The 17,187-nt window shown below is 41.7% G+C and overlaps 1 protein-coding gene across 12 annotated transcripts in view; it reads right to left on the minus strand.

Moving 5' to 3' along the window:
• The window catches only part of LOC105483175 (calcium dependent secretion activator), a 491,506-nt gene that overhangs the window by 150,327 nt on the left and 323,992 nt on the right, over positions 1 to 17,187 (minus strand). For all 12 annotated transcript variants that reach the window (XM_011743930.3, XM_011743979.2, XM_071092026.1 and 9 more), the window contains exons 10-11: positions 11,541 to 11,649; positions 4,066 to 4,278 (exon numbers count right to left, since the gene is read on the minus strand). In XM_011743930.3, coding sequence (XP_011742232.1) covers positions 4,066 to 4,278; positions 11,541 to 11,649 — 322 coding nt within the window. The remainder of the gene's footprint in view (positions 1 to 4,065; positions 4,279 to 11,540; positions 11,650 to 17,187) is intronic.

A 17,187-nucleotide genomic window follows, 5' to 3' on the forward strand; every position in this document is an offset into this window, starting at 1 on the left:
CCCCAAAAATATTTCTATATTGCTTCCCTTCTCTATGTAGTTTTCCATTTCTATGTAGCTTCCTTTTGTCTTGTAAATACTAATAAAGTGATTATAGAGTTAAGTCACTGAAAGACTGTTGCTCTTACAAATTATTCACTAGCAAGAATGGCAAGTACTTTGAACAAATATTCAAAAATAAGATTTAATGAGATGTGTGCAGAGTTCAGTACTTAACAATGACCCTTACCTTTTTGGCAGTCAAGGAAACCTTTTTAAAATGCAATACTTGATTTTTCTTTTTTACATTTTTTGTTAGCTAGAGAATCTGTGATTGACTTAATTTTTGTGATGTGACTCGATTAAAATAAATCAATGTATAGATTGGCAACCAAATGTAAGTGAAGAATGAAAATTTGCTCTTTACAACTATGTTATGACTGTTTTTCATCTTTCTTGCTTGGTAGTACCTGGTGACCAATCCGTCCTGCTTTGCTCAGGATTGAGGGGTTTCCTGGGACACAGGATTTTCAGTGCTAAAAGGAGAGACGTCCTGAGCAAACTAGGATGAGTTGGTTACCGTAAGTATGAATCAACACTGTGGGTTTGACTGAGTTACCCATGCGTAAGGCTTGATCTATTTAGTAGTGACGGTTCGAATTTTACAAATTACAGAAGCTGTGAAGTAATTATGACCTTCTATGGCAGACTCCACTAATAATTATGATATACAGTCAGCTCTCCAGTATCTATGGGTTCTGCATCCATGGATTCAACCAGCGGTGGATTGAAAATATTCAGAAAAAAATTACATCCGTACTGAACATGTACAGACTTTTTTTTGGTCATTATTCCCTGAACAACACAGTGTAATAACTACTTATAGAGCATTTGCATTGTATCCAGTATTATAAGTAATCTAGAGATGTTTCAAATTATATAGGAGGACGTTTATAAGTTATATGAAAATACCATGCCATTTTTAAAAACGGACTTGAAAATTCATGGATTTTGGTTTCTACAGGGGATCCTGGAACCAATTTCCCATGGTTACTGAGGGAAGACTATATTCCCTCATATTTAGCCACTTTTTTCCCTTTTGGTTGCTGTGCATAACTACCCAATGATACCATGGAATGTAAAATTCCTGGTTCCTTTCGTGATCTTTTTGCAGATGCTCAGGCATAAAGGTTGGGTTGATTAAATCCTAACTGGTTGTCTCTGCTGGCTTGTAAGTTATAGGAACAGAAGCCACACTGGCTGGTACTCTGGCTGCAGTTTTTATTAAGTGCTTAAACTAGCAATAGATAGAATTTGGAGCAGTATTGAGGCTCTGTTGCAGGGATAATAAAGTAACCATGGGATGACTGGGATCCACACTATTGGACTGAAGTTCTGGGTGAGGGCTGCCATTTATTACATGGCCACTGTGTACAGTTGTGCAGATTGGGCACTGCAGAACTCAATGGGTGCATTCACATTTTTGTGTATGTGCAAGGTGTTTCCTGTATTACACAGTCTCCATAGCTGACTGTAGTGGCTTGTTCTTTTAGAACCTGGTAGATGTAGCAGGGCCTCATGCTCTCTGGAGAACTCCCATTCCTAGGCAGTAATAAAGGAGACAGTACAGAAGAAGGTAGATTTATCTACCACCAGGTACTGATAAATCCCAGAGGCATGCATGATCTGGCTTTCTCACTCATCTCTCAGCCTACTTTACATATTCCCTAGGGATGATATCATTTACCCCCCCAAATTCTAACTCTTAGGAGTTTGCTTCGGATGCTCCATTTAATAAAAGTTCCTTATTTCAACTAGAGTAGTGATACACATCAAGCTGTGTGTATTCAATTGAATCTTTCTGCTGATGCCTAACAACTGGCATTCTAATTTCACAACTAAACGAATCCTATCCACAGAGAGAAATCTACATCAAGAGCCCCCATGCATTTCCATGAAGAGACATCTCTTCTTCAGCACCTTCCATCACAGGTTTTCTTTTTTAATCAGTGTCTTGTCTCTAATTTTACTCCTGAATGTCCTTCGTCTTATACTGGTGAGGAAAAAGTGGGGTCAATAGCAAACTATGTAGCAGTTTCTTAATCTGGGCAGATGATAGAACAGAGACACTGAATGTAGGGTGAAATGACTTTAGAAGAAATGAAGATTATTTGGAAATAAGACCAGTATTTTCCAAATATCACCTGAGATACATGCTTTATGAGGTTGATTTGAATGGTGATTATAGTTAGAATTTTTTTCTGATACACAGGTAATTCCTTTTCAAGAGGTTATGATAGGATGTGCTGTTTCCAAATGTGTTACAAAGGAGCATGTTGGGCAAGGTGAAAGGAGGGATTTTTGTCTTACTTTTTTTTTAAAAAAACACAACAATTAAACAAATACTGGGTATGATTTATCTCAACTAATAACTATTACTCTCTTTACTGCTCTCAAGTAAACCTAAATGCAGGAAGATGTTAGAGAATACAACAGTGGAGAACTTGGTGGTAGGTGTGGGCAGAAGGCTACTCTTTTTCCCTCAAGTCTTACCCCAATCTTTGTTATTCTTTCATGATTTTCTGTGTGGAAACTCACAGCAATTATATGATTATTTACACTGTTCCAAAAGGGCATGCATCACCATCAGTACTGGACAGGAATTCCTGGGAGCATCCGATAAATAGAATTTGCGATCCAAAAGAAGTTGTATTTCCTGATCAACAAGGGTGTTGCAAGATGTAAGAATATAGTCTTGTTGGACAGAAATGGACATGGCAGTAGAATTCAACAAATTGCAAGTTTACCTCTACTTAGTAGTTATAGTTGCAAAATTATTCCACCCACTTTCATATTCTGTTTAAGAGCAACAGAGGAGAGATCGTGCAAGCACTGTGTTAGAGGTTAAGTCTCTGCATTTGCATTTGCTTTTCCTTCAGCTTCAATTCTCTTTCCTCAAATATTTGTGGGGCTGACTACCTATCATCTGAACTGAAACTCAGGGAAAACTTCTTTGATTGTCTAATGTCTCTCCTTCTCACTCAGTCACCACTAAATGACATTCTTCATGGTATTTACCAGTGTCTGAAGCTCTCTTATTTATCTGTTCACTTGTTTACTATCTAGGCCTCCCCATTGGGATGCAGGTATTATAAGAGCTGGTACCTTGTCTGTCCCTCTCATTAACATGTCTGATTTCTAGACAGTTGCTCAATGACCTAGAATGAATGAGTGAGTTCCATACTAAAGTAATAAATCATCATGATTATTGCTAAAAATTACTTGTACCCGTGTTATCTCTAATTGACTTGATATTCAGGGTAAAGCAAAAGACTCTATTTAGAATGAATGTTTGGAACAAAAATGAATTACTTTATATCTCCATTTTCTTTGTTTTAATAAATATTTCCAAACATGTACTGGCTTTCACCTCACCCTGTGTATCAGAAGTATTGATAGATAAAAGCCATTTTAGGTAGCAAGAAGACATGGAAAAGGGACAAGAAATTAAATGTACGCAGAGGTAAGAGGAGAAAAAACTTGAATATGAACTGGGGCTGTTTAAGGAGACAGTCTCATTTTTGGGTCTCTGGTATTTTAGCTCGGAATGGGATTTTAGGTACCATGTTTTGTGGTTTTTTTTTTTTTTTTCCACTGCATGTGATAATGTCATCATTTATTTTTAAATGGTTCTAAATTGCAGATTTAAGTTGATTTCAAATCAACCCTATTTTTAAATTACTTTTAATAGGAAGAAATGAAGCAAGGACATACATAATCTACTATATTTGAAGGACTCAAACAAATACATGTTTGGCTGTGAATTCTGTACTCTCACCAAAACAGAGATAAAAATTCACCTAAAATACACTTTCCTTCATTTAGTCCTTGTGGGAGAAGGTCAAGTATTGCACTTTAAAATTACTTTCATCTAACATTTGTCCCAACTTTTCCCCTGAATTCACTATATGTTTTCAGGAAACATGATTTTATAAATTTTAAATACAAAAGCAACTAGGTTTTCTAATTCAACTTTGGAAGGTTTACTTTACTGAGCTATTTTTGTAAAATGGCATATTTACTTACAAAATTGAGAGATAGGGGCATCCAGCTGAGGCACATTTCCTCCCTTGGCGTTGAGTTTCTGGACTTGGGTCGGGGGTACAGGCTTGTGTGACTGCCCCGTGGCCCGGTACATGGCCTGGACCCACAGGATGCGGTCTTGTTCATCGTCACTGGCAAATATCACGGTGTCTCCCTCCTTGACGGCATTGAAGAAGGCTCGGCCACCCTCCAAACCTGGAAGAAAAGGGAGTAACAACTTCTACTAAGCTGAGCTGTGATGTTCTCAACTGGACTCAGTCCTTGAAAGAGCAGTTTCTGCTGCTTTTCCTTGGGACAGAAGAACGGGGGTAGCAATTAACCTAGAATGGGAAATCTGAGACTCACTTGGCCACAGAGTGGGACCGTGATGTTGAAGAAGTATTTCTGAGCCTGGATCTTACCTTTTTGTGTCCTGATGGGGATAGAACTGTCAAGCAGGCTGCCTGCTTGGGGGACACTTATAAACATACTACTTTCTCCCTTATCTTTAAACACAAACAGAACAACAACAAAAACCTCTCTTTACCCCATCTCTTCCTTCAGCTACTGTCCTATTGCTCTTCTCTTTACAATGAAGGGAAATCTCTACCAAGGCTTTTCCAATTTTAGTACCCATATGAATCCCCTGGGCATCTTGTTAAAATGCTGCTTCTGATTCAGTAGGTCTGGAACTGAGCTTGAGGTGCAGCATTTCTAAGAAGCTCCCAGATGATGCAGATGGTGCTGGTATGAGGGCCCCATGTTGAGTAGCAAGGGTCTCTCCCCTCCTTTTCTGCCTTACAACGCCTCTAATCAGGCGGCTGCCTCACTGAAACTTGTCCAGGTTTCAGTGGACACATTGTTGAATGACCAGTGACCTCCACATTGCTGAATCCAATGACTCATTCAAAGTCCTCATTTTATTGGGCCCATCCACCTATCAGCAGCATTTGCACTCCCCTCTCTTCAAGATGCTTTCTTTACTTAGCTTTCTGGAACCCTTACTTTCCTTCTACCTTCCTGGCTGCTGTTCCTCAGTCTTTTCTGGTGGCTCCTCCTCTTCCTGATTTTTAAATGCTGGCATGCCCCGGCCTTCCGTCCTTGCCCTTCTTCTCTTCTTTAGCTACACCCTCTCTCATGGTGATGCCATCCAGCCTTTAAGTACCATGAGTACGCTGATGGCCGTCACATTTCTCCCTCCAACCTGAACCTCTCCCTTGGACTCCAGGCTTGAATATCTTTCTTGACTTCTCCCCATGGATATCTGATAGACATCCCAAGCTTGTGAAACCCAACACTGGTCTTTCTCCCTGACCTCCTCAGCAAAGCTGAGCCCATCTCTCTTGCTGCTCAAGCCCCCAATCTTGGGGTCAATTTTGACTCTTTACTTTCTTTCACTGCCCACTTCCAATGAATCATGAAATTCTGATGGTTCTACCGTTAGGACCTTACCAGAATTTGACCATTTCTTCCATCTCCAGTTGCGGCCATCACAAATGTACCCACGATCATCCCTGGATTATTTTAATAGCCTCCTATCTGACCTGTCTGCCTCTGTCCTCACAAGGCAGCCAGAGTCCTGGATTTAGCACTAGAGTCAGGTCATGTTACTCTTCTGCTCAAAACCTGCCAGCAGTTCTGTGTTCCACTCAGAGGAAAAGCGTTGGTTCTGACAAGGCTTGAAAGGCCCCCATGAACTGTTCCTCTGCCACCTCTAACCTCCTCTCTTAATACTCTCTCTCTCCCTCCATGCACACATGTACTCACTTCATTGTAGGCACACTGGCCTCTTGCTGTTCCTTGAACACTCAGGCATGTGCTCACCTCAGGACTTTTGCAATTGCTCTTCTCTGTGCCTGGAGCACTCTTCTTTCAGGTATCTGCATGATTCGCACCTTATCTCCTTTGTGTCTTTTCCTAAACATCACATTCCTGTTGAGACCTTCCTTGACCTCCACTTCTAGTGACCTATCTCTTATCTTGCTTAATTTTTCTTTATTGCTCTTATTACTTTTTAGCAAACTACATAATTTGCTTTGCTTCATAAGTGCAGGTAGTTTTTGTCTGTTTTGCTTACTGCTGTATCCCTGGTGCCTAGAATAGTGCATGGCACATAGTGGGTATACAAATAATTGTTTAATAAATGAATATGCTCTAGATCCATCTGTTTCCATGGGCAGTTCTCAAGGTTAAAATTTAGAGAGAAGTAGGTGGAAACTTCTCTTTGGGTTCGGGCCAAAGCTATGTTGTGTCCATCAACATATTCCAGAAGCCTGTGTTTTAGATCACTGGGTACTCTCTAGCTGGAAATAATACTTCATATCTTCATCAGGTTCCTCATCACCTCCTCAATTATTAAAAACTAAGAGGGGAATGAATGAGTGATGAGCATCCTCAAATTTCCAATGAGGTCCAGCCAGTAATCTGTTTGATATTTGTCATTGGAAAAGATTTCTGGTAACATTAAGACTTCTTCATTGTGCTATTTATTGAGGTGTCTATGCTGCAAGCACGGGTGTCTGTTGGTAGTTTTGCACTTGGAATGGCCAGGGATTTAGGATAATAAATAGCTACCTCTTTATATGGAGGGTCTGATAATATCACACTAATAAAGCTTTACTAAAAGATTTTGGTGGCTTTTATTATAAGGGACTATTTTGCTTAATTTTGTATGGAAAGTTTTAAAATACGTAATTTGGTACGATGATGTGTAGCTAGCAAGCTGGGAAAACCTGATAAACCTAATGAACAGCACAATAAAAAGGAAAATTCTGAAAGGGGAAGGAGGAGGAAGAAGAGCTCTGAGAGTTGCTTTAAGCCTGAAAAGTGAGCAATAAAGAGTTAAAAGGAAGAGAGGATCAATAGACCTGTAGCCTAGTCTCGTGGTATCCTTAGGAATAAGCTATTTTGCTACAGTCAGGGAATGCCAGGACAGACATGACCAGGCATCACTTTTACTAGCCCCAAGCCTTCCCCCTCCCCCAGGGTCTGCTGCTGGGGTGGGGATACTGTATTTCTGGAGCTACTGTCAGAAAGTCAGTTCATGGAGTTACTTTGGGGAAGTGGACAGCCCTCTCCACTGTGCAGTTATTTAGATGTAGAGATGGAAAGACATGAGGAAGTTTTTATATTTTTATTCAATCCTCCCAACAGCCTTATGATGTAAGTACTGTTATTCCATTTTTATAGATGAGGAAACTAAGTCATGGGGAAGGTGGTAACTAGCCCATGGACACAAAACTGGCTTGTATGTGTCAGAGCTGGCTTTTGACCTCTGCTGTTTGACTCCAGAGCTGATGACTATAACCATTGTGCTACACTGCACCAAAGCATGAATCCAGGGCCTGGCCCTCACTAATAGATCTCTTAAGAGTCATTATGAACAATAAAATGAAGCCTAATTTTGGAGTGAGTAAGGGCAAAGAGAAACATCTAAAGCAACAGCAGCAATGACAAGCACAGCAGCAGAAAGCAACAGGGCTTTTTCAGAAAGCACCAGAGGCTGAGGACACACCAAAGAAAGCAAGAAGGAGATAGAACAGCGACAGATGAAAGAGAGCCAAGAGAGGAGAAAGCAAAGTGAACATCCACAAAGTGAAGACCCACATGTGCTGCAAGGCCATCAGTCTTAGAAAAAGCAACAATTCCTGGGGACTGAATCTGAAGAATGTGATGTGTGACCTTGCATGGGCTCTCCTTGGAGAACGAGGGCACAGTCCCACAGGTCAAAGACAAAGACACATCTGGGAATAGATGGAGGCAGACCAGGCAAAGGAATGCTGGCCAGCTCTCTAGGAGAAACGGATTTCACTTCCAACAACTTGCATGGCCGAGGTCCATTTATGAGGGTAAAAAAGGTCTTTATGAATCATGTAAGAATAATTTAGTTGTTTGATAAACTGTGGCATTGAATTATTCTGGATTAATATTCTTTTATTTGAAGACTTCATTATCTAATCGGATAGAAATTGAGAGATTGTCTCAAACTTTCCAAACCATACACAGGGAAAGGTAAAGTGAAGCATTTTTAGTTTTAGCTTAAAAGGAGTAGCTTGTAAGTGAAACTTACATTGCCAATTCACCAAATTAAACATCAAGGACCCAAACAGGTAGAGTTTATTTAGTGAAAATGCTTGTGTCAGGGGGAACCACCTAGACTGTAGGCTGGTACTAAGGCAACAATATTTGGTTGCGTCCCTTCCTTCCACGGCAGAGAGCAATAGGCCACAGGGGTTCTTAGCCCATAAAATCACCACCAGTGGGGTCCACTGACAACTGGGATAAAATCAAGAGAAAGAGGGAGAGAGATAGAGTCTGAAGTCCTCCCCATTTGCACACTCACCTTTCAGGGAGCAGTTGAGGAGACTCCTCAAATCTGAGGACATTGGTTAAAATGCTTGGCTCTCCAGCTGGCAAATGTTCAGGAATCCCCTGCAGTGCTTATTTAAATACAAAGATTCTGACCTCTTCCTCTTTCTGGTTCACAGGTTAGAAGTGGGGCTCAGGAACATTTATTTTTAATAATTATTTTTTTGTTGTTTGTTTGAGACAGAGCCTCTCTCTGTTGCCCAGGCTGGAGTGCAGTGGTGCAATCTTGGCTCACTGCAACCTCTGCCTCCCAGGTCCAAGCGATTCTCCTGCTTCAGCCTCCCGAGTAGCTCGGATGACAGGCATGTGCCACAACATGTGGCAAATTTTTGTATTTTTAGTAGAGATGGGGTTTCACCATGTTGGCCAGGCTGGTCTTGAACCTCTGACCTCAAGTGATCTGCCCACCTCAGCCTCCCAAAGTGCTGGGATTACAGGCGTGAGGCACCGCACCTGGCCAATAATCACTTTTTTTTTTTTTTTTTTTTTTGAGATGGAGTCTTGCTCTGTCGCCCAGGCTGGAGTACAGTGGCGCATGGTCTCTGCTCATTGCAAGTTCCACCTCCCAGGTTCATGCCATTCTCCTGCTTCAGCCTCCCGAGTAGCTGGGACTACAGGCACCCGCCACCACACCCAGCTAATTTTTTGTATTTTTTTAGTAGAGACGGGGTTTCACCGTGTTAGCCAGGATAGTCTCCATCTCCCGATCTCATGATCTGCCCGCCTCGGCCTCCCAAAGTGTTGGGATTACAGGCGTGAGCCACCGTGCCAAGTTAGACTTTCCCATGACAACTGGGAGAATTTAAGTCTCCGTTTTCAATCAAACATTACTTGGGGAATAAATAGGACTTAGCACATGGAAAGATAGAGGAAGCTGCTTATTATTCTCAAGTACATAATTGATTTACATTTTACATCTTTCCACTTACATCTTTCGTAAGGAAATTTATAAATTATATCCTATGGGATCGATTTAAAAAGAAATAAGCTTTAAAAATATATGTGCACAGTTACTCCTTACACATGTAGATAGAATAGCTCTCTCCACTCCTGCCCTCCCCACTGAGGGAAGATAATTTTGCTTTCATCTGATAAAGTAACAACCATAGCTTTGCTATAGCTGTTCATGCAGCTATGCTTTATTGCAAATGCCAAAGCATGACATGGGTTAGACCCGGAGTTCCAGCTCAGCCACCAGGCAGTCTCAAACAATAGCCTTTGATATCTCAGAATCTCAGCTTCTTCATTTACAAAATGGGGTAATGATCCCGGTCTTATCCACTTTGTGGGATTACCATGAGGGCTAAATACAATCACATGGGGGGAAAGGAAAATGAACTGGCTTAAAAGGAATTATTGTCATAAGATGGTATTGATTTCCCTTCTCATACTGGCCCTTTAGCTTCCCATTTTATGTTTTAAAATTTATTAATTTTTACAATTCTTTCTATTTTTTGAGTTGGAGTCTCTCTCTGTCACCCAGGATGGAGTGCAGCAGTGCAATCATAGCTCATTGCTGCCTCCAACTCCTAGGCTCAAGCAATCCTCCCACCTTAGCCTCCCTAGTAGCTTAGACTACAGGTGTGTGCCTCCATGCCCTGGTTATTTTTAAATTTTTTTGTATAGATGATGTCCGGCTCTGTTGCCCAGGCTTGTCATGAACTCTGGTCTCAAGCAATCCCCTCGCCTTGGGATTACGGATGTGAGCCACCATGCCTCACCCGAGCCTTCTACTTAAAAATAAAAGTCCTAAGGAGGACTGAATCTGTTTTTCTGAAGGAAACCCAATGACTTAAGAAGAACACAGACCATCACAGAATGCCCTAAGGAGTGGTTTCCTAAGGCAGGAGCCCCATCCTTTCCATGAGAAGTTGCATGAAATTGTTTGTTTCCAACTCATTGGTTCTACTCATTATGAAGGATTTCCAGGCAGAGCATTTAATTCATGCCTTATGTGGTCAGCTCTGTATTCTGCTCCGGCAGGATGCAAATAACATATGAAAGTCCGAAGGGGTGGGGCTGGGCCCAGTCGCTCGGTTGAGATTCTGAGGGTGCTAATTTTACTAAGTGGGCTGGGCTCAAGGTCTTCCCTGCCATACCTTTTCAGGTTAGCACCCCATCTTCTCTCAAACTCTGTTTTTCTTTTTTGTGTATTTTGTTGCATGTGGAAGAGCAATATGGGAGTAGAAAAAAAGGTTTTGGGCCAAATAATGCAGTATGGTTGGAAATGCTTTCCTTGTGCAGATTTGGCATAAAAATAAACTTCTCCGGGAGAGGGCTGTTGGTGCTTGTTGTTCATTAATATGCTGAAATGATTTCGCACCCCCCTCCCATTTTGAAGGTTCTTTGAGGCTGATTTCTATTCATTTTTTTTTTCTGGGAAAAAGATAAAATGGGTAGGGGGAGAGGTGCGAGGGGGCAGGATGTAGAACTTATGCAGTGTAGAACTTTTAAGAAATACTACCGTTTGTGTAGTTTTCTTAGTTACATAAGGCTTAAGGGCTTCATTGTCTCTGCTTGTGGATTGGTGTCTTCACAGGAAAAAAGACATTTAGGGAGGGTTTTCAAGTGCTGCCAGCTAACCTTATGAGCTCTTGAATTGTAGTTAGGGAATATGGATATATTGGGCAGGCTCACTTGGTCACTGAAACCTGCCAAGCTCACACATCACTGGTGAAACAACACACACACACACACACACACACACACACACTCTCTCTCTCTCTCTCTCTCTCTCTCTCTCTCTCTCTCTCTCTCTCTGTCTCTGGTGTACATGTAGGACTACTTCTTTTTCAGAATATTTTTTTTAAGCATTGTATGGTGGAGTCCATATTTCATGTGGATACAGGTAGGTAAAAGAAAAATGCTCTTCCTTTTTGGTTTTAAATTAGAGAATCCCTTGAGTAAAACCAAAACCCTAGGTTAGGATGGCATTTAACCAACTGGGATGGAAACGGCATAATATCAGGGATTGTGCCGTTGACAGCTGAAACCCTTAGTAAATTGACTTAGTGCCTAGCATGGAATAAGTGCCCAGCAATTATTAGGTGACCATTGATTTGGGAAGGCTGAGGGTTTGTGGGCTGGTGGCCTTGAGGGTTGGTGGGTACCTGGCTGGGGGTCGGTGTAATCCACAGTGTAGCCATCCAATTGTAGAAGTTCCTGAGGCTCCGCTTTCTTCTCCCGATAACTGCACATGGCAAATGTGTACTGACTGACCTGTTAAGGAAAAGCAGACTGTGAGATTGACCCCTAGAGCCTGTCTTCTCCAAAAAACCCTCCCCCATGTTCTCTCCTCTGAGGATCTGGACTGAGTGGTTGGGTTCAAATTGAGTTTTGCTACCTCCTGGCTGTGTGACGTTGAGCATGTTACTTAACCTCTCTGGTCCTTTATAACCTCGTTTGTAGACTGGATACAACCTTAGAACCTACCTCTTTGGCTTATTGTGAAGACTGAATGAGTTCACATGTGGAATGCACTTAGAGTCTGTTCCTGGCACTTAGTAAGTGCTTGATGAAGATTAGCTATTATCATTATTGCTTTTAATATAATTGGGTTAAGCTACATGCGATTGCCATTTTTGTAGGTCAAAAGTGGTTAAATGACAGCAATTTTGTATGTTCTACCTAATGTGACTGTGGCCTTGGCTGAGACTGCTATGCTTGCAGATACAACATGGGCCTTTTGGTCAGAAGTTAGAGGCTAGACATTCATTTATTCATGCCTTTTTATTTTAGTATTTCATTTTTTGCACCATTTTGATCAGCGTCAATCTACGTGTTTCATCCTTTTCTTCTTCCTGCTGAAGGAGTACTTTGGTTGCTTTGAAGTCTTCTTTTCATCTCAGACAAGTGCAGGAGTGACACGCTGTCACAAGCAATGAGTGCTTGATCGCTAGGTGCCAGTCACAGTAGAGCAATCCTCAGCCCCCCCAGTGGCGTGGCTGTTGTCACTGGTGCCCTAATGGCAGCCCTCACTCCATCGACACAAACCATGCCAGTGCAGGGCGGGTGCTCACAGCTGCAGGCCCGCCTTCAGGACCCTGTCGCTCTAGTGCATCCAGACCCAGCACATATACTTAGCATTTCTACATCTGGCTTGTCTGCAAGGAGCCCGTGGGAAAGCAAGCATCCTCCCAGCTTTGGGCTAAAAGCTCTCAGGCATATTTACTATCCATGGATGTCAAATGTCTTGGAGGAGTGCCACATCCCTCATCCCTTAGTTTCCTTTATTAAAAGAGACACTTTCTAAGTGAACTTTGATCCCAGTGGGGGACATTTTTAGCCTCTTCTACAGTGAGATTTGTTTTTGCTGTTTTAATGGTGATACGAAGTTGACGTTCTTGAGCGCTACATGCATCTCCCCCACTGTCTGAGGCGTGAGGGTCCCAGTGGAGAGATGCAGAGTGTCCGCAGGAGGATGTTTTTGGTAGTTGGTTTGTCTGTTGCTGCCCTCTGTTGGCTCCTGATGGAAACTTTACTGCCCCACTTGGGTTTCTTCATAATGTAAAGGGTTTGCAGAACTTCTTCCTTATATCGCAGTGCCAGGGGAAACCTAAGGCTGGGTCACTGAGAGTATTTTCATAAAGAAACACATATAAATTACTTGTAATAAATAAAATAACCAATAACATACTCTTCTCCTAAAATGGAAGGATAAGAGTGTAGGCTGGGGGTTCCATGGGCCTGGGGTCCCATCCCAGTTCTGTTAAAGCTGTCTGTTCTCTAAGCCTCAGAGTCTTCATCTGTATTTACCGGCATCTTATTGTTGCTAGAGAATTGAGTTTTACATACCATGTGTGATATCCATAGAGCAAACACTTCATATACATATGCATTTTTACAGGCAGCTTCCTTGCATTCGACACACATTTTAATATAGCGTAGCTCAATAGGTGGATTTACCTACTGGATTATAAATTCATTGAAGGCAGGTCTAGGTAGTCATATGTCTTGATTGTATTTTCACTCCCATGAGCAAAATCTGCCATATAATGGACATTCACTAGTTGACTCTGATTGGTTCTAGAAAGTTGAGTACATACAATCCAATCAAGAGGTTTTACCCCCAAAATTTACAGGGTATTCCAAGTATAGCACCAGGCCTTTCCAACTTGTTATTATTGATTCTAGGGATAACAGATTTCCTGTGACCCTTTGCATGACAATGATCATAGATATTGCTGGAATGGTTATATGGAGATTTTTTTTTTTTTTTTTTTCTTTTTAGATGGAGTTTTGTTCTTGTTGCCCAGGCTGGGGTGTAATGGCATAATCTTGGTTCACCGCAACCTCCGCCTCCTGGGTTCAAGTGATTCTCCTGCCTCAGCCTCCTGAGTAGCTGGATTATAGGCATGCACCACCATGTCTGGCTAATTTTGTGTTTTTAGTAGAGATGGGGTTTCTCTACGTTGGTCAGGCTGGTCTCGAACTTCCGACCGAAGGTGATCCGCCCGCCTCGGCCTCCCAAAGTGCTGGGATTACAGGCGTGAGCCATCGTGCCCAGCCAGATTTTTTTTTTTTTTTTTTAACCCGGCATTTCTCATCTGGCAACATGAGAGATGACATAGTTTGTTAATGTGATTGGCCAAACAGAGTTGCCGACACTCACTTGAGATTAAAAAAAAAATCACAACAGAAGGGTGTTATTTCAAGATTTATGCATTTACTATTACTACATGGTTTGGGCTTTTTGATTTTTTTTTTTTCCTTTTCTATTTCAGTGGCGTCCTTCTTGGAGAGCTGTATGCTGATGCCCTCTTCTGGTTATATTGCTAAAGTCACTCTCGACAAACTGAACTGGTTTGAGTTGGTAAACCAAATTGAGTTGGTTTATTGGGAGCGTCTTGATTTAGGATTTTGCCATGTACTTTAGGAAATAAAGGAGGGAGAAAGAATGATTTCTCTTTGAATGATTCTGATTATTGGAAATTTTTGGGGGAACCTCAGTTTTTCTAGAGCGCTTGAATGGTGGGAGAATTGCAAAGATTTGGAAAGCTTTACATTTACTTTTTATACTTCCACAAGACCACACTCAGTAAAAGCCATTCCCAATGAAATGCATGTTCCTCTGTCATAGAATTCTTTTAAAACTGTATTTTGTTGACGAAAAACTAAGGAGGCAGCGAGCACTGTTGTAATAAAGGCACGGCAGAGCCTGGAATGCATGTTAGAAGTGAGAAAGTCAGCCATCCTTGTCAGAGAGCCTGGCCTACAACAGAAAGCATAAAAATCTAGTGATCTTAAACAACCAGCAAATATCTGAAAGTGCACTTTGGAGAGAAGGGCATAAAGGACTATGTTTTTCCCATCCTTGGGATTTTCAGAGGGTAGGTACCTTCTCATGGAATCATGGGACAGACAGTTGGGACTTCTGAGGGAACAGTCAGCAAGGTTTTATTTTAAAGGTGGCTGCACCTCAGATACACCTTTAAAAACCCTTAGCTCATTTCCAGTCACTTGTTTCAACTAGAGAATGCTTTGAAATAATGTTCCTTAAAGAGCGGGTGGCGGGCTGGGCGCAGTGGCTCACGCCTGTAATCCTAGCACTTTGGGAGGATGAGGCAGGCGGATCATGAGGTCAGGAGTTTGAGACCAGCCTGGCCAACATGGTGAAACCCCCTCTTTACTAAAAATACAAAAATTAGGTGGGCATGGTGGCAGGCTCCTGTAATTCCAGCTACTCTGGAGGCTGAAGCAGGAGAATCGCTGGAAATGGGAAGGCAGAGGTTGCAGTGAGCTGAGATCGCACCACTGCACTCCAGCCTGCCAGAAAGAGTGAAACTGCATCTCAAAAAAAAAAAAAAAAAAAAAAAAAGAGTGGATGACAGCAGCTGCCTTTATTATTAGACAGTGTGTGTGTGGGGTGAGGGGGCGGATTAGGTTGTTAATATGTAGCTACATTCTTTTAAGTCAGACCAGAATCAGAAACTCAGTTCAGAGTAGGTCTTAGGATTATACATTTTTCATAATTGTCTCAGATTCTCTCTCTCTCTCTTTTTTTCTCTCTCTCTCTCAAAATAGGGTCTTGCTGTTGCTCAGGCTGAAGCGCAGTGACACAAACATAGCTCACTACATCCTTGACCTCCTGGGCTCAAGTGATCTTCTTGCTTCAGCCTCCCCAGTAGCTGGGACTAGAGGCATGTGCCACCATGCCTGGCTTTTTTTTTTTTTTTTTTTTAATTTTTTTTTTGGTAGAGATGGTGGTGTGTAGGGGGGGTGATATCTCACTATGTTACCTAGGCTGGTTTGAACTCCTGGGCTCAAGTGATCTTCCCATTTTGGTCTCCCAAAGTGCTGGGATTACAGGCATGAGCCACCACACCTGATCAGATATCTCTTAATACATGCTAAAGTGTGAGAACCACTGTTTTAATATATAGGAACTGTCCATAACCTCTAAGATTGACCCTGAGTTTCAATTATAGTTAGCAAGTAGATTCTAGTCATGAGATGAAAAGGTTAGACCTTTCTTGTCCCCAACTCTCCCCTCCCCTTCTTCTTATCACCTATAGGAGACTAAAATACTTGAACATAGAACAGTAGAATGTATTTTGTCTAAATCCCCTTTCCTTGCTTTTACCATCATTCTTTGAAAATTAATCAGCTGTTATTTTTACTGAACGCTGGTCACTAGCCCTTGTCCAAAATTCACATACATATTTTAGAAAAGCGTTGTTTATAATAGATGCATTCATTCATTCAACAAATACGTAGGTAGTGTGTTCGGTTTGGGGACTATAAACATGCAGAAAACCAGACATGATTCCTGTTCTCATGTCTAGTGTGAAGGTAGACATTAATCACGTTATTTCAGAAACGTGTTATCTTAATAATGGCAAATATTAAAAAGAGAGGTATATCATACTGTAAGAGCTTGGAGATTTGGTCTAGATGGGTGGTTGGGCAAGGAATTCCTGAGGAAGCATTGACGGATTGAGCCAAAATCTGAGGATGGAGAAAATTTTTATGGTGTGAATCACACAGTTCCTGGAGACTAAGGACTATTTTTAATGTGATGTAGTTGCGAATGAAGGATCACAGTGTCTAAATCCCAGATTCCTGATTGGCACTGAAGTGAAGGCCATTTGGTGGAGGAGAAGGAGAATAGATTTTAGAGTCATGCAGAACTGGATTTGGTTTTCAGATCCATTATTTTCTATGTGAACCAACACAGTTCAATTAACTTTTCTAGGACATGGTTTTGTGATCTATAAATGGGGATGATGATAACATCTGTGAGACATTTCCTTTTTTGATAATTAAAAGAGAATTTATTTCTTGTAGACATGGGGTCTCACTATGTTGCCCAGACTGGTCTCAGACTCCTGGCCTCAGGTGATCATCCCAGCTCAGTCTCCCTAAGTGCTGGGATTATAGATACAAGCCACTGCACCTGGCCTTCTGTGGGGGCATTTCTTATGTGTGCATGCAGGGCATTCATTGCCCTCCCATAACTGAATCCTGGTCTTCCTCTGGGAACCACTCTTTTTTCAATTTTCAATGCAAGTGGTTTGTGTGGGCCTAACTGTATGTCTAGCTGGAAGTACGGTGAGTAAAACACTTGTACTGGAACAATTGGAAACGAAAAGTTTTCTCTGGGGCTGGTAAACTTTTGTAAGGCTTAAGCTGCCAGAGATCATGCCTGAGAGTGAAGTCAATTCAGAGGAAATCAGAGCCAAGGGATTACATATATTGAGAGACAGAGGCTTGATAATATTGTTTGAGTCCTTGATCTAGCCATGACAGAAGACTCTC

Source organism: Macaca nemestrina, chromosome 2 (assembly GCF_043159975.1).
Source record: "Macaca nemestrina isolate mMacNem1 chromosome 2, mMacNem.hap1, whole genome shotgun sequence".
Lineage (NCBI taxonomy): Eukaryota > Metazoa > Chordata > Mammalia > Primates > Cercopithecidae > Macaca > Macaca nemestrina.